We start from the raw sequence: 16,094 nt of genomic DNA on the forward strand, positions 1-16,094 counted from the left end.
TTTGAAGTTCATTAGGCATCCGTTGTAAACATTAAAATCTAGGTCTGTGATTTTAAACATATTTAAAGTTAACATATCCAATCGTAGTAATAATTTATCTTATGACATGTCAAAAAAATCCGTTCGTTCGGGATAAATCTAAACTTAAGTAGTTTTATGCATATCAGCCCTGGTCAATAAGTCAAAGCAAGTAAAGTAAAGTAAAGTAAAAGTAATCTTGTTTAAATTCGGGTTGCATATTTACATAATAACAAGGAACATGAGCTCTTAACTGCTTAAGTTTAGTCATATTTTTTTTTTCGATAGATCGTTCGAATAAACTTTTGAAATAAAATATGATGATTATTATATTTAAACGATTAATCGTTTAATATGAAAAATCGTACTCACCAATGTAATCCACGTTATAGTATCATAATATACACTTGTTTAAAATTTTGGAACATCGTAGGTGTGTTCGAATAATAATTATCACTATAAATGTACCTAGTATTATACCCGACAAAAAAGAAATGCACCACCCTTCAAATTGAAATTCGAATATAAAATGTATAATATGAAATGTATAATAATAAAAATATCTGATAAGATAAATATGTCACCATCAAAATATTTTATTTTCAGTTTAGCTGAGAGTACTAAAAAGAAAATTAAGTGGGCATATAACCTTTTCAACACATGGAAAACACAAAGAAATGCCATAGCCGTAGCTGATCTCAGTCTTAATATAAGTATTATTTCACCAGATCTAGAAGTGATGACAAAGGATGAATTGTGTTTTGCTCTTTCTAGGTTCATCTGTGAGATCAAAAAAGAAAACGGAGAAGAATATCCCGGTCAAACCCTTTACGAAATTTTAATAAACATACAGTTATATTTAGAGGGAAAGGGGAAATATTTCAAATTTCTAAACGAAGATTGTTTTATCCAAATAAAGAATACACTCGATCACACTATGAAAGAACGAGCGAGATCTGGTTTAGGAACTCACAAGAAAAAAGCACAGGAAATTACTTACGACGAAGAAAACATGCTATGGGAGAATGGAATTCTAGGAAATACTACTCCGCAAAAGCTCCTTGATACGACTATTTATTTATTTGGTTTAAATTTTGCTCTTCGTGCTGGAAAGGAGCATCGAGATCTAAGATGGGAAAACAGTCAAATATCAGAGCACACGGATACAAATGGTGACTCCTACCTTGTATACAGAGAGGATGTTTCCAAGTCAAACCAAGGCGGACTGAAATCGCGGAAGTGCAAGCAAAAAGTGGTTTTTGCTTATGAGAACAAAGACAATCCTGACAGATGTATTGTAAAATTTTATAGAGACTACATATCTCATTGGTAGGTTTCCTTTAGCGACAAAGATTAAATTGCCAGTGTACTTTTTTTTATTGTCAACAATTTACCTTAAAATGCTAGCTTTTAGATTTCTTCCTACATGTTCTATTCTCAAAACAAGTAATTTTTCATGAATAAATTTTGCACAACTTGTAGCTTGAAAAAAAACACAGGGACCTATATAATAAGAATAAGGAGATGTGGTATGATGCCAATGAGACAATTATCCACCAAAGTTCAAATAAAGTGGATGTAAGCAATTAGACAATCGTACAGCATTCAAGAACGAGAAAATCCTATACCGTATAGTTGGCTATTAAAGGCCCAAACATGAAAAAAAAGAAACAATTCAATTAAGAAAACTAAAGTCTTAATTTATTACAAAACAATTTTAGAAAAGAATATGACAGACATGAACCAACGACCACCACTGATCTATAGGCTCCTGATGGGATAGGCACATAAAAGTAAATAAAAAACCAAGAAAGGGGAAGGTTTAGTAAGTCCTTGGATTATACTTGAAAGATATTATAAAGTGTTTTGTATTTTTCAGCCCAGAAAAAAGACCAAAAAATGCCTTTTACTTGAAACCCTTACCAAAATCGACTGGACAAGTTTGGTTTGCTGCTATGCCCGTGGGTATAAATATGCTGACAGCAACAATTGCAAGGTTATGCAAAGAAGCCGGACTAAAGGGATTCAGGTCGAACCACTCGCTTCGTGCCACTGCTGCTACCAGGTTATATGAAGATGGTCAGGACGAACAGCTGATATCTGAAATAACAGGCCACAAAAGTAAGGCAGTTCGCGAATATAAAAGAACAAACACCGAAATGAAACGAAAGGCCAACCAGACGATCAACAGTAAGCCGTCAGAACAAAAGAAACCCCGTTCAGAACTACAAATAAACAGTGCACCGTCTACCTTTCAAGTGGATGGCAATAATATCAACATAACGCTTCAAGTAAACTTTGGGAATTCAAAGTAACGTGTGAAGGATTTTTATTTCAATGCTGTTTAAGACACAACTGAGTCGTGGACCAACTATCATGTGAAATAAATTTATGTACATGTACAAATATCTGATCTTTTTCATAAAGTGTCTTATGAATAAGAATATGTGGTATGAGTGCTTATGCCTTCATTGAATGTTGCTCGTGAACCGTTAAAATGTTATCAATCACATTTTTTACTACACACAATAAAATTTAGAACGGAAATGTGTCAAAGAGACAACAACCCGACCAAAGAGCAGAAAACAAGCATTTTATTCAATTGAGTTTCCAACCAAACAAATTCTGGGTGCTTTTGTTATCAGTTCTACGGAAGCGTATTAGCGCCACAAAGGTTTGCGTTAACGCAAACATAAGAAAAAAACATAAAAAAATAAATTGTGTGGCGCTTATACGCTTCCGTACAATTCTTCTGTGTTCTGTATTGTCAACAACATTTGTTTATTGGTAAACATCAGTCATTTCTTCGCTTGTAATGTAATCTACTCACTCATCTCTTCAATTCAATGAACCATAGTGAGTAGTGTTACATTACAAATAGGTCAAAACTTCAGTGGATTCTTGAAAAATAATCAACTGTTTCTTGAATAGATGACGTCACAACAATGGTTTAAGTATTTTTGAAGGAACAATGCTCTCTATCTAAACGATTTTAAATAACTGAAAGCTCAAGTATGGACCGAAAAAACAAAGAAAATTGTTTACGTTCAAAATAAAGTCAGGTATGTAAATATAGTCTAAAGCATTTTTTGTAACGCTAGGGATTTTTCAAGCAACGCTTGGAATTAATTGGTTTTAACCTTAACCAGGATATTTTTTTCATACTTTTGTAAAACAGAATATATTTTTGATTAATTCTGCGACAGATTATTTTTTTTTCGTCCGTTTGTAATCAGAATATTTTTTTTTCTTAAAAAAAACCATAAACTCCTCCTCCTTTAAGCTAAATGGTTGTTCCCTAATCGAGATTGAAGCTTTTAAATTAAAAAAAAAGTAGATACTTTCAAATTTGAGATAGGTTTTAACTTAAGGTAGCACAATACAAAGATTTTAAACCTCCAACTCCCCAGTTTTAAAATGCTGTAACTTTCTTTATAATGCTTGAAAATTTATAAAAGTGGTATTTATGGATAGCTAACAGATCACTCTTTCAAATTAATGCAATGTTAGTATTATACAACAATTATGTAATTAATTATAATTTTAACTGTGTCTACAAAATTTTACAAGAAATTTCCACTTTCAATTGAAATTAGCTTCTTCATGGATACCCCGAGAGGGTTGATTTTATAATATGTTGTTCCTAGAGCCATTATCTACAAAAGGGTGTCTCAGATTTTGGATAGAATGTATAGATCAAATTTTACACCTAATCAAATAATCTCTACTTTTATGTGATAAGGATGTTTACACTAATTACAGATTTATGAGAGAATGGAATACTATAGCGATAATTTGAGACACCTTTTGTAGCTCCTGCTGTGTTGATTAAGATAACGTTAAAATTTCTTGTGTAGTTATAGAGATGTCAGAGCTAAATTCATTCTAGTGAACTGACCAAGATTTTGCCATTAATTGCATAATAATTGATTACATAATGATTGCATAACAAAAATATTGCATTCATTTAAAAGATTAATCTTTTATCTATCTACATATACCTCTTTTATTAATTTGTATGCAGTCATAAGAAAGTAACATCATTTTAAAGGTTGGAGATTGGAAGTAAAAAAATCTTTGTATTGTGCTACCTTAATAAGGGGTCATCAAATGGACATATCGTTCACTGTTCTTCAGAGATTCAATGTTAAGTAATACAAACAGGTGATTTGACATATTTGAATGGAGAGATTGTGTGTATCTCTTTTTGATATTATACTGTATGTAATGTTATGCTGTATGCAATGTTATGCTGTATGTCATGTTATGTTGTATGTAATGTTATGCTTTATGTCATGTTATGCTGTATGTAATGTTATGCTGTATGTTATGTTATGTTATGCTGTATGTAATGTTATGCTGTATGTAATGTTTTTTGTCAACGTGGAAAATCTATGCTGATTTTAGACTAGAATGAGTTATAAGATGTTATATGTTGATTTTAGACTAGAATGAGTTATAAGATGTTATATGTTGATTTTAGACTAGAATGAGTTATAAGATGTTATATGTTGATTTTAGGCTAGAATGAGTTATAAGATGTTATATGCTGATTTAAGACTAGAATGAGTTATAAAATGTTATATGCTGATTTTAGACTAGAATGAGTTATAAGATGTTATATGTTGATTTTAGACTAAAATGAGTTATAAGATGTTATATGCTGATTTTAGACTAGAATGAGTTATAAGATGTTGTATGTTGATTTTAGACTAGAATGACTTATAAGATGTTATATGCTGATTTTAGACTAGAATGAGTTATAAGATGTTATATGTTGTTTTTAGACTAGAATGAGTTATAAGATGTTATATGTTGATTTAAGACTAGAATGATTTATAAGATGCTATATGTTGATTTTAGACTAGAATGAATTATAAGATGTTATTTTAGACTAGAATGAGTTATAAGATGTTATTTTAGACTAGAATGAGTTATAAGATGTTATTTTAGACTAGAATGAGTTATTAGATGTTATATACTGATTATAGACTAGAATGAGCTATAAGATGTTGTTATACACTGATAAAGTCATGCTGATTGTAAGATGCACAGTTTTCTCTGATTTCAAAATCTTTCAGTTTGAACCCGTCCTGGTTTTCTCACTACAATAAACTTACTATCATGACTATAAACTAAATGTGATTTTTTAACTAATTAACCAGAATTAATAGTAGTTTTATGGTGGAAGAAAACAGACTTGTTAAATAGTGTACTATAGTGTAATATAGCTATATTGGAGGGATTTACAGAAGGTAACAGGTAACTACAAATGAAAACTACATGTGACATAAAATATTGGTATCGGTATCGGATTCGACCTAGAACTTGTTAATTATGTGAATAACAAAAGGGCCTGGCATGGAGTTATTCTTAAATAATACCATTGTCCTATATAAGTTATATATAAAGATTAATTCTGATGATCATTCTTATAGTAACAATCAATAATCTCATGTCAACGTCTGACATAATAATGTGAATAATGAGGAGCATTCTTATAGTAACAATCAATAATCTCATGTCATCGTCTGACATGATAATGTGAAGCATGAGGAGCATTCTTAAAGTAACAATCAATAATCTCATGTCATCTTCTGACATAATAATGTGGAGGATGAGGAACATTCTTATAGTAACAATCAATAATCTCATGTCATCTTCTGACATGATAATGCAAAGGCTGATGCGCATTCTTATAGTACAATTAATAATCTCATGTCATCTTCTGACATAATAATGTGAAGACTGAGGAGCATTCTTATAGTAACAATAATATCATGTCATCTTCTGACATAATAATGCAAATGCTGAAGAGCATTCGTATAGTAACAATTAATAATCTCATGTCAACGTCTGACATAATAATGTGAAGGATGAGGGGCATTCTTACAATAACAATTAATAATCTCATGTCATCTGACATAATAATGTAAAGGATGAGGAGAACTCTTATAGTAACAATTAATAATCTCATGTCATCTTCTGACATTATAATGTGAAGGATGAGGAGCATTCTTATAGTAACAATTAATAATCTCATGTCATATTCTGATATAATAATGTGAAGGATGAGGAGCATTCTTAAAATAACAATCAATAATCTCATGTCATCTTCTGACATAATAATGTGAAGGATGAGGAGCATTCTTATAGTAACAATTAATAACCTTATGTCATCTTCTGACATAATAATGTGAAGGATGAGGAGTATTCTTTTAGCAACAATTAATAATCTCATGTCATCTTCTGACATAATAATGTGAAGGATGAGGAGCATTCTTATAGTAAAAATTAATAATCTCATGTCATCTTCTGACATAATAATGTGTAGGATGAGGATTATTCCTAAAATAACAATTAATATTTTCATGTCATCCTCTGACATAATAATGCAAAGGCTGAAGTGCATTCTTATATTAACAATTAATAATCTCATGTCATCTTCTGACATAATAATATGAAGGATGAGGAGCATTCATATAGTAACAATCAATAATCTCATTGCATCTTCTGACATGATAATGTGAAGGATGAGGATTATTCTTATAGTAACAATCAATAATCTCATGTCATCTTCTGCGATAATAATGTGAAGGCTGATGAGCGTTCTTATAGTAATAATTAACGATCTCATGTCATCTTCTGACATGATAATGTGAAGGCTGATGAGCGTTCTTATAGTAATAATTAACAATCTCATGTCTTATTCTGACATTATAATTTAAAGGATGAGGAGCATTCTTAAAGTAACAATCAATAATCTCATGCCATCTTCTGACATGATAATGTGAAGGATGTGGAGCTTTCTTATAGTAACAATTAATAATCTCATATCATCTTCTGACATAATAATGTGAAGGCTGAGGAGCATTCTTATGGTAACAATCAATCACTTCATGTCATCTTCTGACATAATAATGTGAAGGATGAGGATTATTCTTAAAATAACAATTAATATTTTCATGTCATCTTCTGACATAATAATGCAAAGGCTGAAGAGCATTCTTATATTAACAATCAATAATCTCATGTCATCTTCTGCGATAATAATGTGATGGCTGATGAGCATTCTTATAGTAATAATTAACAATCTCATGTCATCTTCTGACATGATAATATGAAGGCTGATGAGCGTTCTTTTAGTAATAATTAACAATCTCATGTCATCTTTTGACATTATAATGTGAAGGATGAGGAGCATTCTTATAGTAACAATCAATAATCTCATGCCATCTTCTGACATGATAATGTGAAGGATGTGGAGCTTTCTTATTGTAACAATTAATAATCTCATGTCATCTTCTGACATAAGAATGTGAAGGATGAGGAGAACTCTTATAGTAACAATCAATAATCTCATGCATTCTTCTGACATAATAATGTGAAGGATGAGGAGCATTCTTATAGTAACAATCAATAATCTCATGCCATCTTCTGACATGATAATGTGAAGGATGTGGAGCTTTCTTATTGTAACAATTAATAATCTCATGTCATCTTCTGACATAATAATGTGAAGGATGAGGAGAACTCTTATAGTAACAATCAATAATCTCATGCATTCTTCTGATATAATAATGTGAAGGATGAGCAGCATTCTGATAGTAACAATTAATAATCTCATGTCATCTTCTGACATGATAATGTGAAGGATGAGCAGCATTCTTATAGTAACAAATAACAATGTCATGTCATCTTCTGACATAATAATGTGAAGGATGAGGAGCATTCTTATAGTAACAATCAATAATCTCATGGCATCTTCTGACATGATAATGTGAAGGATGAGGATCATTCTTATAGTAACAATTAATAATCTTATGTCATCTTCTGACATAATAATGTGAAGGCTGATGAGCGTTCTTATAGTAACAATCAATAATCTCATGTTTTCTTCTGACATAATAATTTGAAGGATGAGGATTATTCTTATAGTAACAATCAATAATCTCATGTCATCTTCTGACATAATAATGTGAAGGATGAGGAGCATTCTTATAGTAACAATTAATAATCTTATGTCATCTTCTGACATAATAATGTGAAGGATGAGGAGCATTCTTATAGTAACAATCAATAATCTCATGTTTTCTGACATAATAATGTGAAGGCTGAGGAGCATTCTTATGGTAACAATCAATAATCTCATGTCATCTTCTGACATAATAATGTGAAGGATGAGGATTATTCTTATAGAAACAATCAATAATTTCATGTTTTCTTCTGACATAATAATATCAAGGATGTGGAGCTTTCTTATAGTAACGATCAATAATCTCATGTCATCTTCTGACATAATAATGTGAAGGATGAGGAGCATTCGTAAAATAACAATTAATAATCTCATGTCATCTTCTGACATGATAATGTGAAGGATGAGGATCATTCTTAAAGTAACAATTAATAATCTCATGTCATCTTCTGACATGATAATGTGAAGGACGAGGAGCATTCTTATAGTAACAATTAATAATCTCGTGTCATCTTCTGACATAATAATGTGAAGGATGAGGAGCATTCGTATAGTAACAATTAATAATCTCATGTTTTCTTCTGACATAATAAAGTAAAGGATGAGGAGCATTCGTATAGTAACAATTAATAATCTCATGTCAGTTCTATCTTCTTTCAAATTACTTTAACACATTGATGTCAAAGTTTTCTACACATGCATTTTGCCAAATTGGAAGAATATAGCAAAGGAGCAATTAAAAACTATCAGTAAAAAAACCAGACAGCACCATGACAAACCGACAAACACCATGGCAAACCGATGAACAGACAATCCATATACAACAAAACATCACACATAAAACTACAGATTGAAATAGAAAATGCCCCCCCCCCCCCCCTCAAACAGGGTTAAACTATAACTATAGAAGGTATTTGCACACCGTACAAAACGTTTGAGTCAGTCTGACATTTTTAAATTAACATGACTAGTGTTATTTTCAATAGAAAATAATGACATGCGTTGGTGCAAACACTTGCTTTCGGAAGAGACAGTTCACACTTATTAATAATACCACACAAACTTGAATTTCTCTCAAACTGACACCATCAAGATAAATGAAGCCTGAAAACTCTGGGAGAAAAATACCATTCTCAATTTTAACATATGCAGGTGATGCCTGAATAAAGTTTTGGATAATTTCAGGCGACAGCAACCTTGCAACACAGTTAATCGAGAAAGTTAATAAATAGAAACGTGTAGCCATGTAATATAAAAAAAAATAAGGAGATGTGGTGTGTTTGCAAGTAAAAACTATTCGCCAGAGAGCAAAGGACGAGAACATGGATGTTACCGACTACGGATACCGTACAGCCTTTAATTATGAGCAAAACCCGTACTGTATAAAACTTATCAAAGGACGAAGAATATAAGATTTACAGACTCTTGTCGTGGGACAGGAATATACATAATGTGGCGTGTTTAAACATGTTTTGCGCTAATCCCCCACTTAACATGCGAGAGTGAAACAGCACAAAATAGGAACAAATCATAAACAAAAATCAAATAACTGTGTAGCTTAAGGTATTTAAAAGACGTCGTAAAAATACGATCAGCATTTATGTCAAGTACAAATTGAAACATTTTTACAAAGTTAATGAAGCGCACTATAAGCTATGTGAAATTTGAACAATTGATAATTGTTTATTTTATTTATTGTCTTCTGAATAATTCTAAATGAAGTCATGGATATTTCCAGTGTCAAGATTTACATATTTTATATTACAGATATTCACTCATATTGATTTTGATTTATACTGTTTAATGGATACATGTCAGTTTGCTACAATAATATGTTTAAAACAATGGTCTCTCATAGAATATTGACAATACTATCAATAAATAATAATAATTATAGTCGACGGATGAAGGTTTCATTCATAATCAGTCTTTTCACATGATGAATTCTGCATTTTAACTCTCTCATAATTGTAGATACTAGTAACTTATATCTATGGACTATAAAACAAACTTGTTATTGACCTTGAACTAGCTGTCAGTAACTGCGAGTACTCTCAGATCTGTAATTTGTGTCCTTTTTGTTGTGGGGATGTATAAATACCCTGCCACGTCCGGTCTGTTTTTTTGTTAGATGTTTTTTTCTGCTTTGTATTGATCTGATGAGTTAAGCCCTTTTTAGTCATCAATAACTTTGTCAAACCTTCATGGAATCTTATGAAAATTTGCAGAAGCTTGTTTATGACAAAAAATGCAGTATCCAGAGCAAAATTGTGATAATATTTATTTTAATTTTTCCGTATTTAACTGATAAATGGACTTAGTTTTTTACAGTTAACATTATGATTGAGTCTGAGGTTAAAGTTTTTTCAGTCATCAATAACTCTGTCAAACCTTCATTGAATTTTAGGAAATTTAGACAGAAGCTTAGTTATGACCAAAATACAGTATCATGAGCAAACTTTTGAAAATATTAACTGATAAATTGACTTAGTTTTTTACAGTTAACAAGTAGATATAGTCTGGGGTTAAAGTTTGTTACACATCAATTTCTTTGTCAAACTTCATAGAATTTTATGGAACTTTGGCAAAATCTTTTTTATGATTAATGATAAATTTGTAAAGCTTCATGGATTGTTATGAAACTTGAACAGAAACTAATCCAAGAAATAGCATCTAAAGAAAAAGTTTGATTCTTTTTTAAAATTCTGGATTTTACTGATAAATGGACTCACTTTTTAAGTCAACATTACACTTTTATACTGACCGCAGCAATTGTAGCGAGACACAGGGTTCCGTGGAACCTCTTACGATTTTTTTCATATCAGAAGCCTAGGATATAAATTTCAAGTCCGAACTGACTTGTTTAAATTAACATTGCCGAGTTTTAAGTTTTATGACAGTGCTTTTGTTTTTTGTTTTGGACTTAAAAGAATGATGTTTTAAAAGTTGTGCGTTCTATCAACTATATCCTTCTCGAAATCATACTTCTACCTCCCCGTGATGAGCATGGGTAACAGATTATATCTGTCGAACGGAGGAGGTACTCCTTCATCATTCTTAATTTTTTTTCGCTCAAATGTCCCATGCTTATTTTTTATTTTCGCACAAATAACCTAAAATATCTATACGCTCAAATGTCCTGTACTTTGGCGCTCAAACGTCCTTTTTTATCGCTCAAATGTTCATTGCCGGTTGGATGTGTACTGATTGATATTTTAGTCTTAGATACATGATTTTTTCATGAGTTGTTATTGGCTTTGAACTAGCTGTCAGTAACTGCGAGTTCTCTTAGATTTGTACTTTGTGTATTTTTTGTTGCGAGGGATGAATAAGTACCCTGCCACTACCGGTCTGTAGTTTTGTTAGATGTTTTTCTGCTTTGTATCGATCTGATGAGTTAAGCCCTTTTCAAATGATTTTTATAGTTTGTTCTTGTGTTATGCCGTTACACCACTGTACCAGGTTAATGGTATGGTTTGCGCCTTCAGACATGTTTAACCCCGCCACATTCTTTATGTGCCTGTCCCAAGTCAGGAGCCTGTAGTTCAGTGGTTGTCGTTATTTCATGTCTGTCATAATTTCTTTTTCGTTAATTGTTTTGCTATAAATTAGGTCGTTAATTTCTCGATTAAATTGTTTCATATTTTTCATGTCGGGGCCTTTTATAACCGACTATACGGTATGGGCTCCTTGTTGAAGACCGTACGGTTGCATATAATTGCTTACATCCACTTCACTTTGGTGGATGTTTGTGTCATTGGCAATTATACCACATCTCATTACTTTATATCATATGATGTTTTTGTATATATTATATATTGTATAGACACATCATAATCAAAAAAACGGCCAGCTTTTTTACCCCTTTTCACTTGTCTCAAAATAGACTCATAAAGTATTGTATAGTCAAAATACTGCATGTACACATTAACATTGTACCATAATAGAATTTATAATTTGGGAAGGACTGCATATGTATGATATACGTCTGTCCTGTCCAATTTACATCGAGTAATTAAAATGTTTGCAGGTAAAATATGATGTCAACCTTCATTTGTTTTCAAACCTATAAACCAACTTATTTTTGCGGATAATCTATTTCCCCATAATGATACAATTAGGAACTAGAACGTAATGTACATTTTCCCGTTTGAATCGTTTCACATGTGTCATGTCGGGCCTTTTATAGCTTGTCATGTGGAATTAATTTTGCTCATTATTAAACCCGTACGTTGACCTATAGTTGATCACTTCTACGTCATTTGGTCTATGGTGGAGAGTTGTCTCATTATCATACCACATCCTCTTACCTTTATAATGTTGCACGTATTTGCTATTTCAACAAAATGTTGACATTTAAGATGCATCAACCAATTTGGAGCTACTTTGATTTTCTTTTTATGTCAAAGATACCGTCAGAGGCAGAGTACATGTTGGAATTCATATTCATACTGTTTGCTTATTGTTACCAAAAAATAAATTTTGAAAAATTATTTCATACAAAATTTATCCGTTATACACGGAAAGAAGTAAAGTACGCTTTTTCGATATATTTACTACTAATTACTGAGAAATTTGATGGAATTATTGTTTTTTATTTAATAAATTCAGGTAATTACTATTTCTACAGACTGTTTTTTTTAAAAATCTTATATATTTGACCAGGTCTTGTGTCATGAAAGTTTACTCTATCATCTCAATTACGCGATATCATTGAAAAGGATATATTTTTGAAGATCTAACATTGTTGGGCTAAATTTGAGACGAATTATATATATATTTATAACAACTAAAAAACATTAAAATGAAAAAAATAACTATAGAGGAAAATCATTTATAAAAAACATCCTTTAAAATCAGAACAAGAACAATAGAGTAGACTTTCTGTATATATCTTAAATGTGAAATAAGTTAATGTGCTAACCTGATACGGATCTTCCATCTTCCTATATGATGCTGGACAAAAATTATGAAACTAAATGGCTTTGTTTTATTTTTTGTTGTGATATTTGGAAACAATTATTGTATAAATGATTTAAGATAAATTCCTATAAGATAATGTATATTCTCTTTGTTATAATAATTGATTTCCTCCAAACATTGTTACAGCTATACAAACTATTCCAACAATGATTGTTTTCATTGATACAGTTATCAAAGAATTCAATGGAAACATCTATAAATAATTAACTTAAAAGTAGGTTAGGGACAGAAATTCAGCCTGGCAAGCGGCTACACGTACCTACGAATCACTTAAAGAATTGTTGCAAGGGTTCTTAACTACAGATAGCGTGCCACTCTCTTTACACGAGGCAACGGAATTAACTCCCAATCTGACCGGACGTGATCAGGACCAATGAAATAGTATAGAAAGGAAACAATCAATTTGGAAGGACATAAAAGTTTCAAAATGCAGTAAACCTGCTGCTAGTCCCAAACACTCTCTATTACAGACCTACTTATTGTATTTATTGTTAATTTGCTCTCATCCTAGACATAGGAGATAACGAAATCTACTTCTATTTCAAAGGAGCATAACTCCCGTAAAAAAAGTTGTTCGACACTCTTCCAAGATTTTGCTGATATAAGCATATGATATAAACTTCTAAAAAACGACAAGATATGTAGGTTTGAAAGTGCTTACTATGCAATGATAAATTTAAATTACATTTCAAGGAGACATTACTCCTGTAGAAGTAACAGATCAGCGCTGATTTTCGAACTCACCCAAAATATTGCTGATATATACTCCTATGATATAAATTTCATTACAATCCTACAAGAAATGAAGATGTAAGAGTGATAACAATGCCATTTTCTATATAATTGATAATTGATAATTAAAAATAGTTGATTAGCACTGACTTTCAAACTTTTCCGAAACATTGATATAAATCAAAGTAGCTTTTGATATAAATTTAAAACATTTCTGGAAAGAATTGTATGCGATGCAATTTTCTATAAAATTTAAATTTTTAAGGAACATTACTCCAGTGAAAATAGTTAATCGGCACTGATTTTCGAACTTGTGTCCGAGACATTGCTGATGTAAACCTTGGATGTAAATTTCATATAAAATCTGGCAGTGCAAATATGTACCTGTACATATGAGCGCAATTAGAAGGCTGGATGGACAGACAGACGCACGGAGGGAACGGACAAATTCAGACTATCTCGACCCATATGAACCCTCGGCTTGCGCCTTGAACTAATATGGGGGTCTCGGGATGATACCAGGTCCGATATGGAAAATTATATGATAACATCTATAATTATTGAGTATTGATATTAAGATACAGCAAAGTATCACTAGTAATTGAGTATTACCATTAACGTACAGCGGAGTACCACTAGTTACTGAGTATTACCATTAACATACAGCGCAGTACCTCTAGTTATTGAGTATTACCATAAACATACAGCAAAGTATGACTAGTTATTGAGTATTACCATTAACATACAGCGAAGTATCACTAGTTTTTGAGTATTACTATTAACATACAGCGAAGTATCAATAGTTATTGAGTATTACCTTTAACATACAGCGTAGTACCATTAGTTATTGAGTATTACCATAAACATACAGCAAAGTATGACTAGTTATTGAGTATTACCTTTAACATACAGCGTAGTACCATTAGTTATTGAGTATTACCATTAACATACAGCGAAGTATCACTAACTATTAAGTTTTACCATTAACATACAGCGGAGTACCACTAGTTATTGAGTATTACCATAAACATACAGCGGAGTATCACTAGTTATTGGATATTACCATTAACATACAGCAAAGTATCACTAGTTATTGAGTATTACCATTAACATACACAAAGTATCACTAGTTATTGAGTATTATCATTAACATACAGCGTAGTATCACTAGTTACTGAGTATTGTCACTAATATACAGCGAAGTATCAATAGTTATTGAGTATTACCATTAACATACTGCGGGGTACCACTAGTTATTGAGTATTATCATTAATATACACAAAGTATCACTAGTTATTGAGTATTGCCATTAACATACAGCTGAGTACCACTAGTTATTGAGTATTATCATTAATATACACAAAGTATCACTAGTTATTGAGTATTAACATACAGCGTAGTATCACTAGTTACTGAGTATTGCCAGTAATATACAGCGAAGTATCACTAGTTATTGAGTATTGTTATTAGCGTACAGCGAAGTATCACTAGTTATTGAGCATTACCAGTAACATACAGCGGAGTACCACTAGTTTTAGAGTATTACCATTAATATACAGCGAAGTATCACTAGTTATTGAGTATTACAATTAACATACAACGAAGTACCACTAGTTATTTAGTATTTTCGGAGTAACATTGCATACACAGCGGAAGAATCATGGTTAAGAAAAACTGTACATTTTTTTTATTTTAGATAGTTAATAAATATTAACTAATAAATCAATTTGAAAGTGGTATTGAGGTCGGAGAAAACAGACTTGTAAAGAAAAGTGTACTTTAGTTTAACATAGAATTAAACAACTACTGGAAGAATTCCAGGTTTTCCTGATTTCTAACGGTACCTTCTGGTTTTTACACAGATTTGCTTGCTTGAAAAATCATAATTTGATCTCTAGGTCAAAAGTCAAGTATCTGCCTTGATGCTATGACACAAGATATTTTATGGAGATACACATGCTTAATATCGTCATTCTATTGATAAAAAGCTCATGTCTGGTCTGGAAACACCTGCATGTAAAATCATAGACAAACATTCCAAATATCTCAAGTCTCTAATGACGATAGATATACTTGCCAAATATCTTTATTCGCTGTGACATACTTGCTAAGTATCGTATGTATCTGATGGCGATAGACATACTTACCAAATATATTAATTCTCTGAATACGATAGGCGGCAATAGACATACTTGCAAAATATCTCAAGTCTCTGATGGCGATAGACATACTTTTATATATCTCGAGTCTCTGATGTCGAGAGACATACATGCCAAATATCTCAAGAATCTGATGGCGATAGACATACTTGCCAAATATCTCAAGTCTCTGATGGCGATAGACATACTTGCAAAATATCTTAAGTCGAGGATGTCGATAGACATAC

General features: G+C 31.6%; 1 protein-coding gene across 1 annotated transcript in view; it reads right to left on the reverse strand.

Annotated features, from left to right (window-relative positions):
* Positions 1 to 12,938, reverse strand: part of LOC127737558 (uncharacterized) — an 80,836-nt gene extending 67,898 nt beyond the window's left edge. Inside the window, exon 1 of the mRNA XM_052248392.1 lies at positions 12,918 to 12,938. Coding sequence (XP_052104352.1) covers positions 12,918 to 12,935 — 18 coding nt within the window. The 5' untranslated portion in view covers positions 12,936 to 12,938. The remainder of the gene's footprint in view (positions 1 to 12,917) is intronic.
* Between the last annotated feature and the right edge of the window lie 3,156 nt (positions 12,939 to 16,094).

This window comes from Mytilus californianus, unplaced genomic scaffold, assembly GCF_021869535.1.
Source record: "Mytilus californianus isolate M0D057914Y unplaced genomic scaffold, xbMytCali1.0.p SCAF_1, whole genome shotgun sequence".
Lineage (NCBI taxonomy): Eukaryota > Metazoa > Mollusca > Bivalvia > Mytilida > Mytilidae > Mytilus > Mytilus californianus.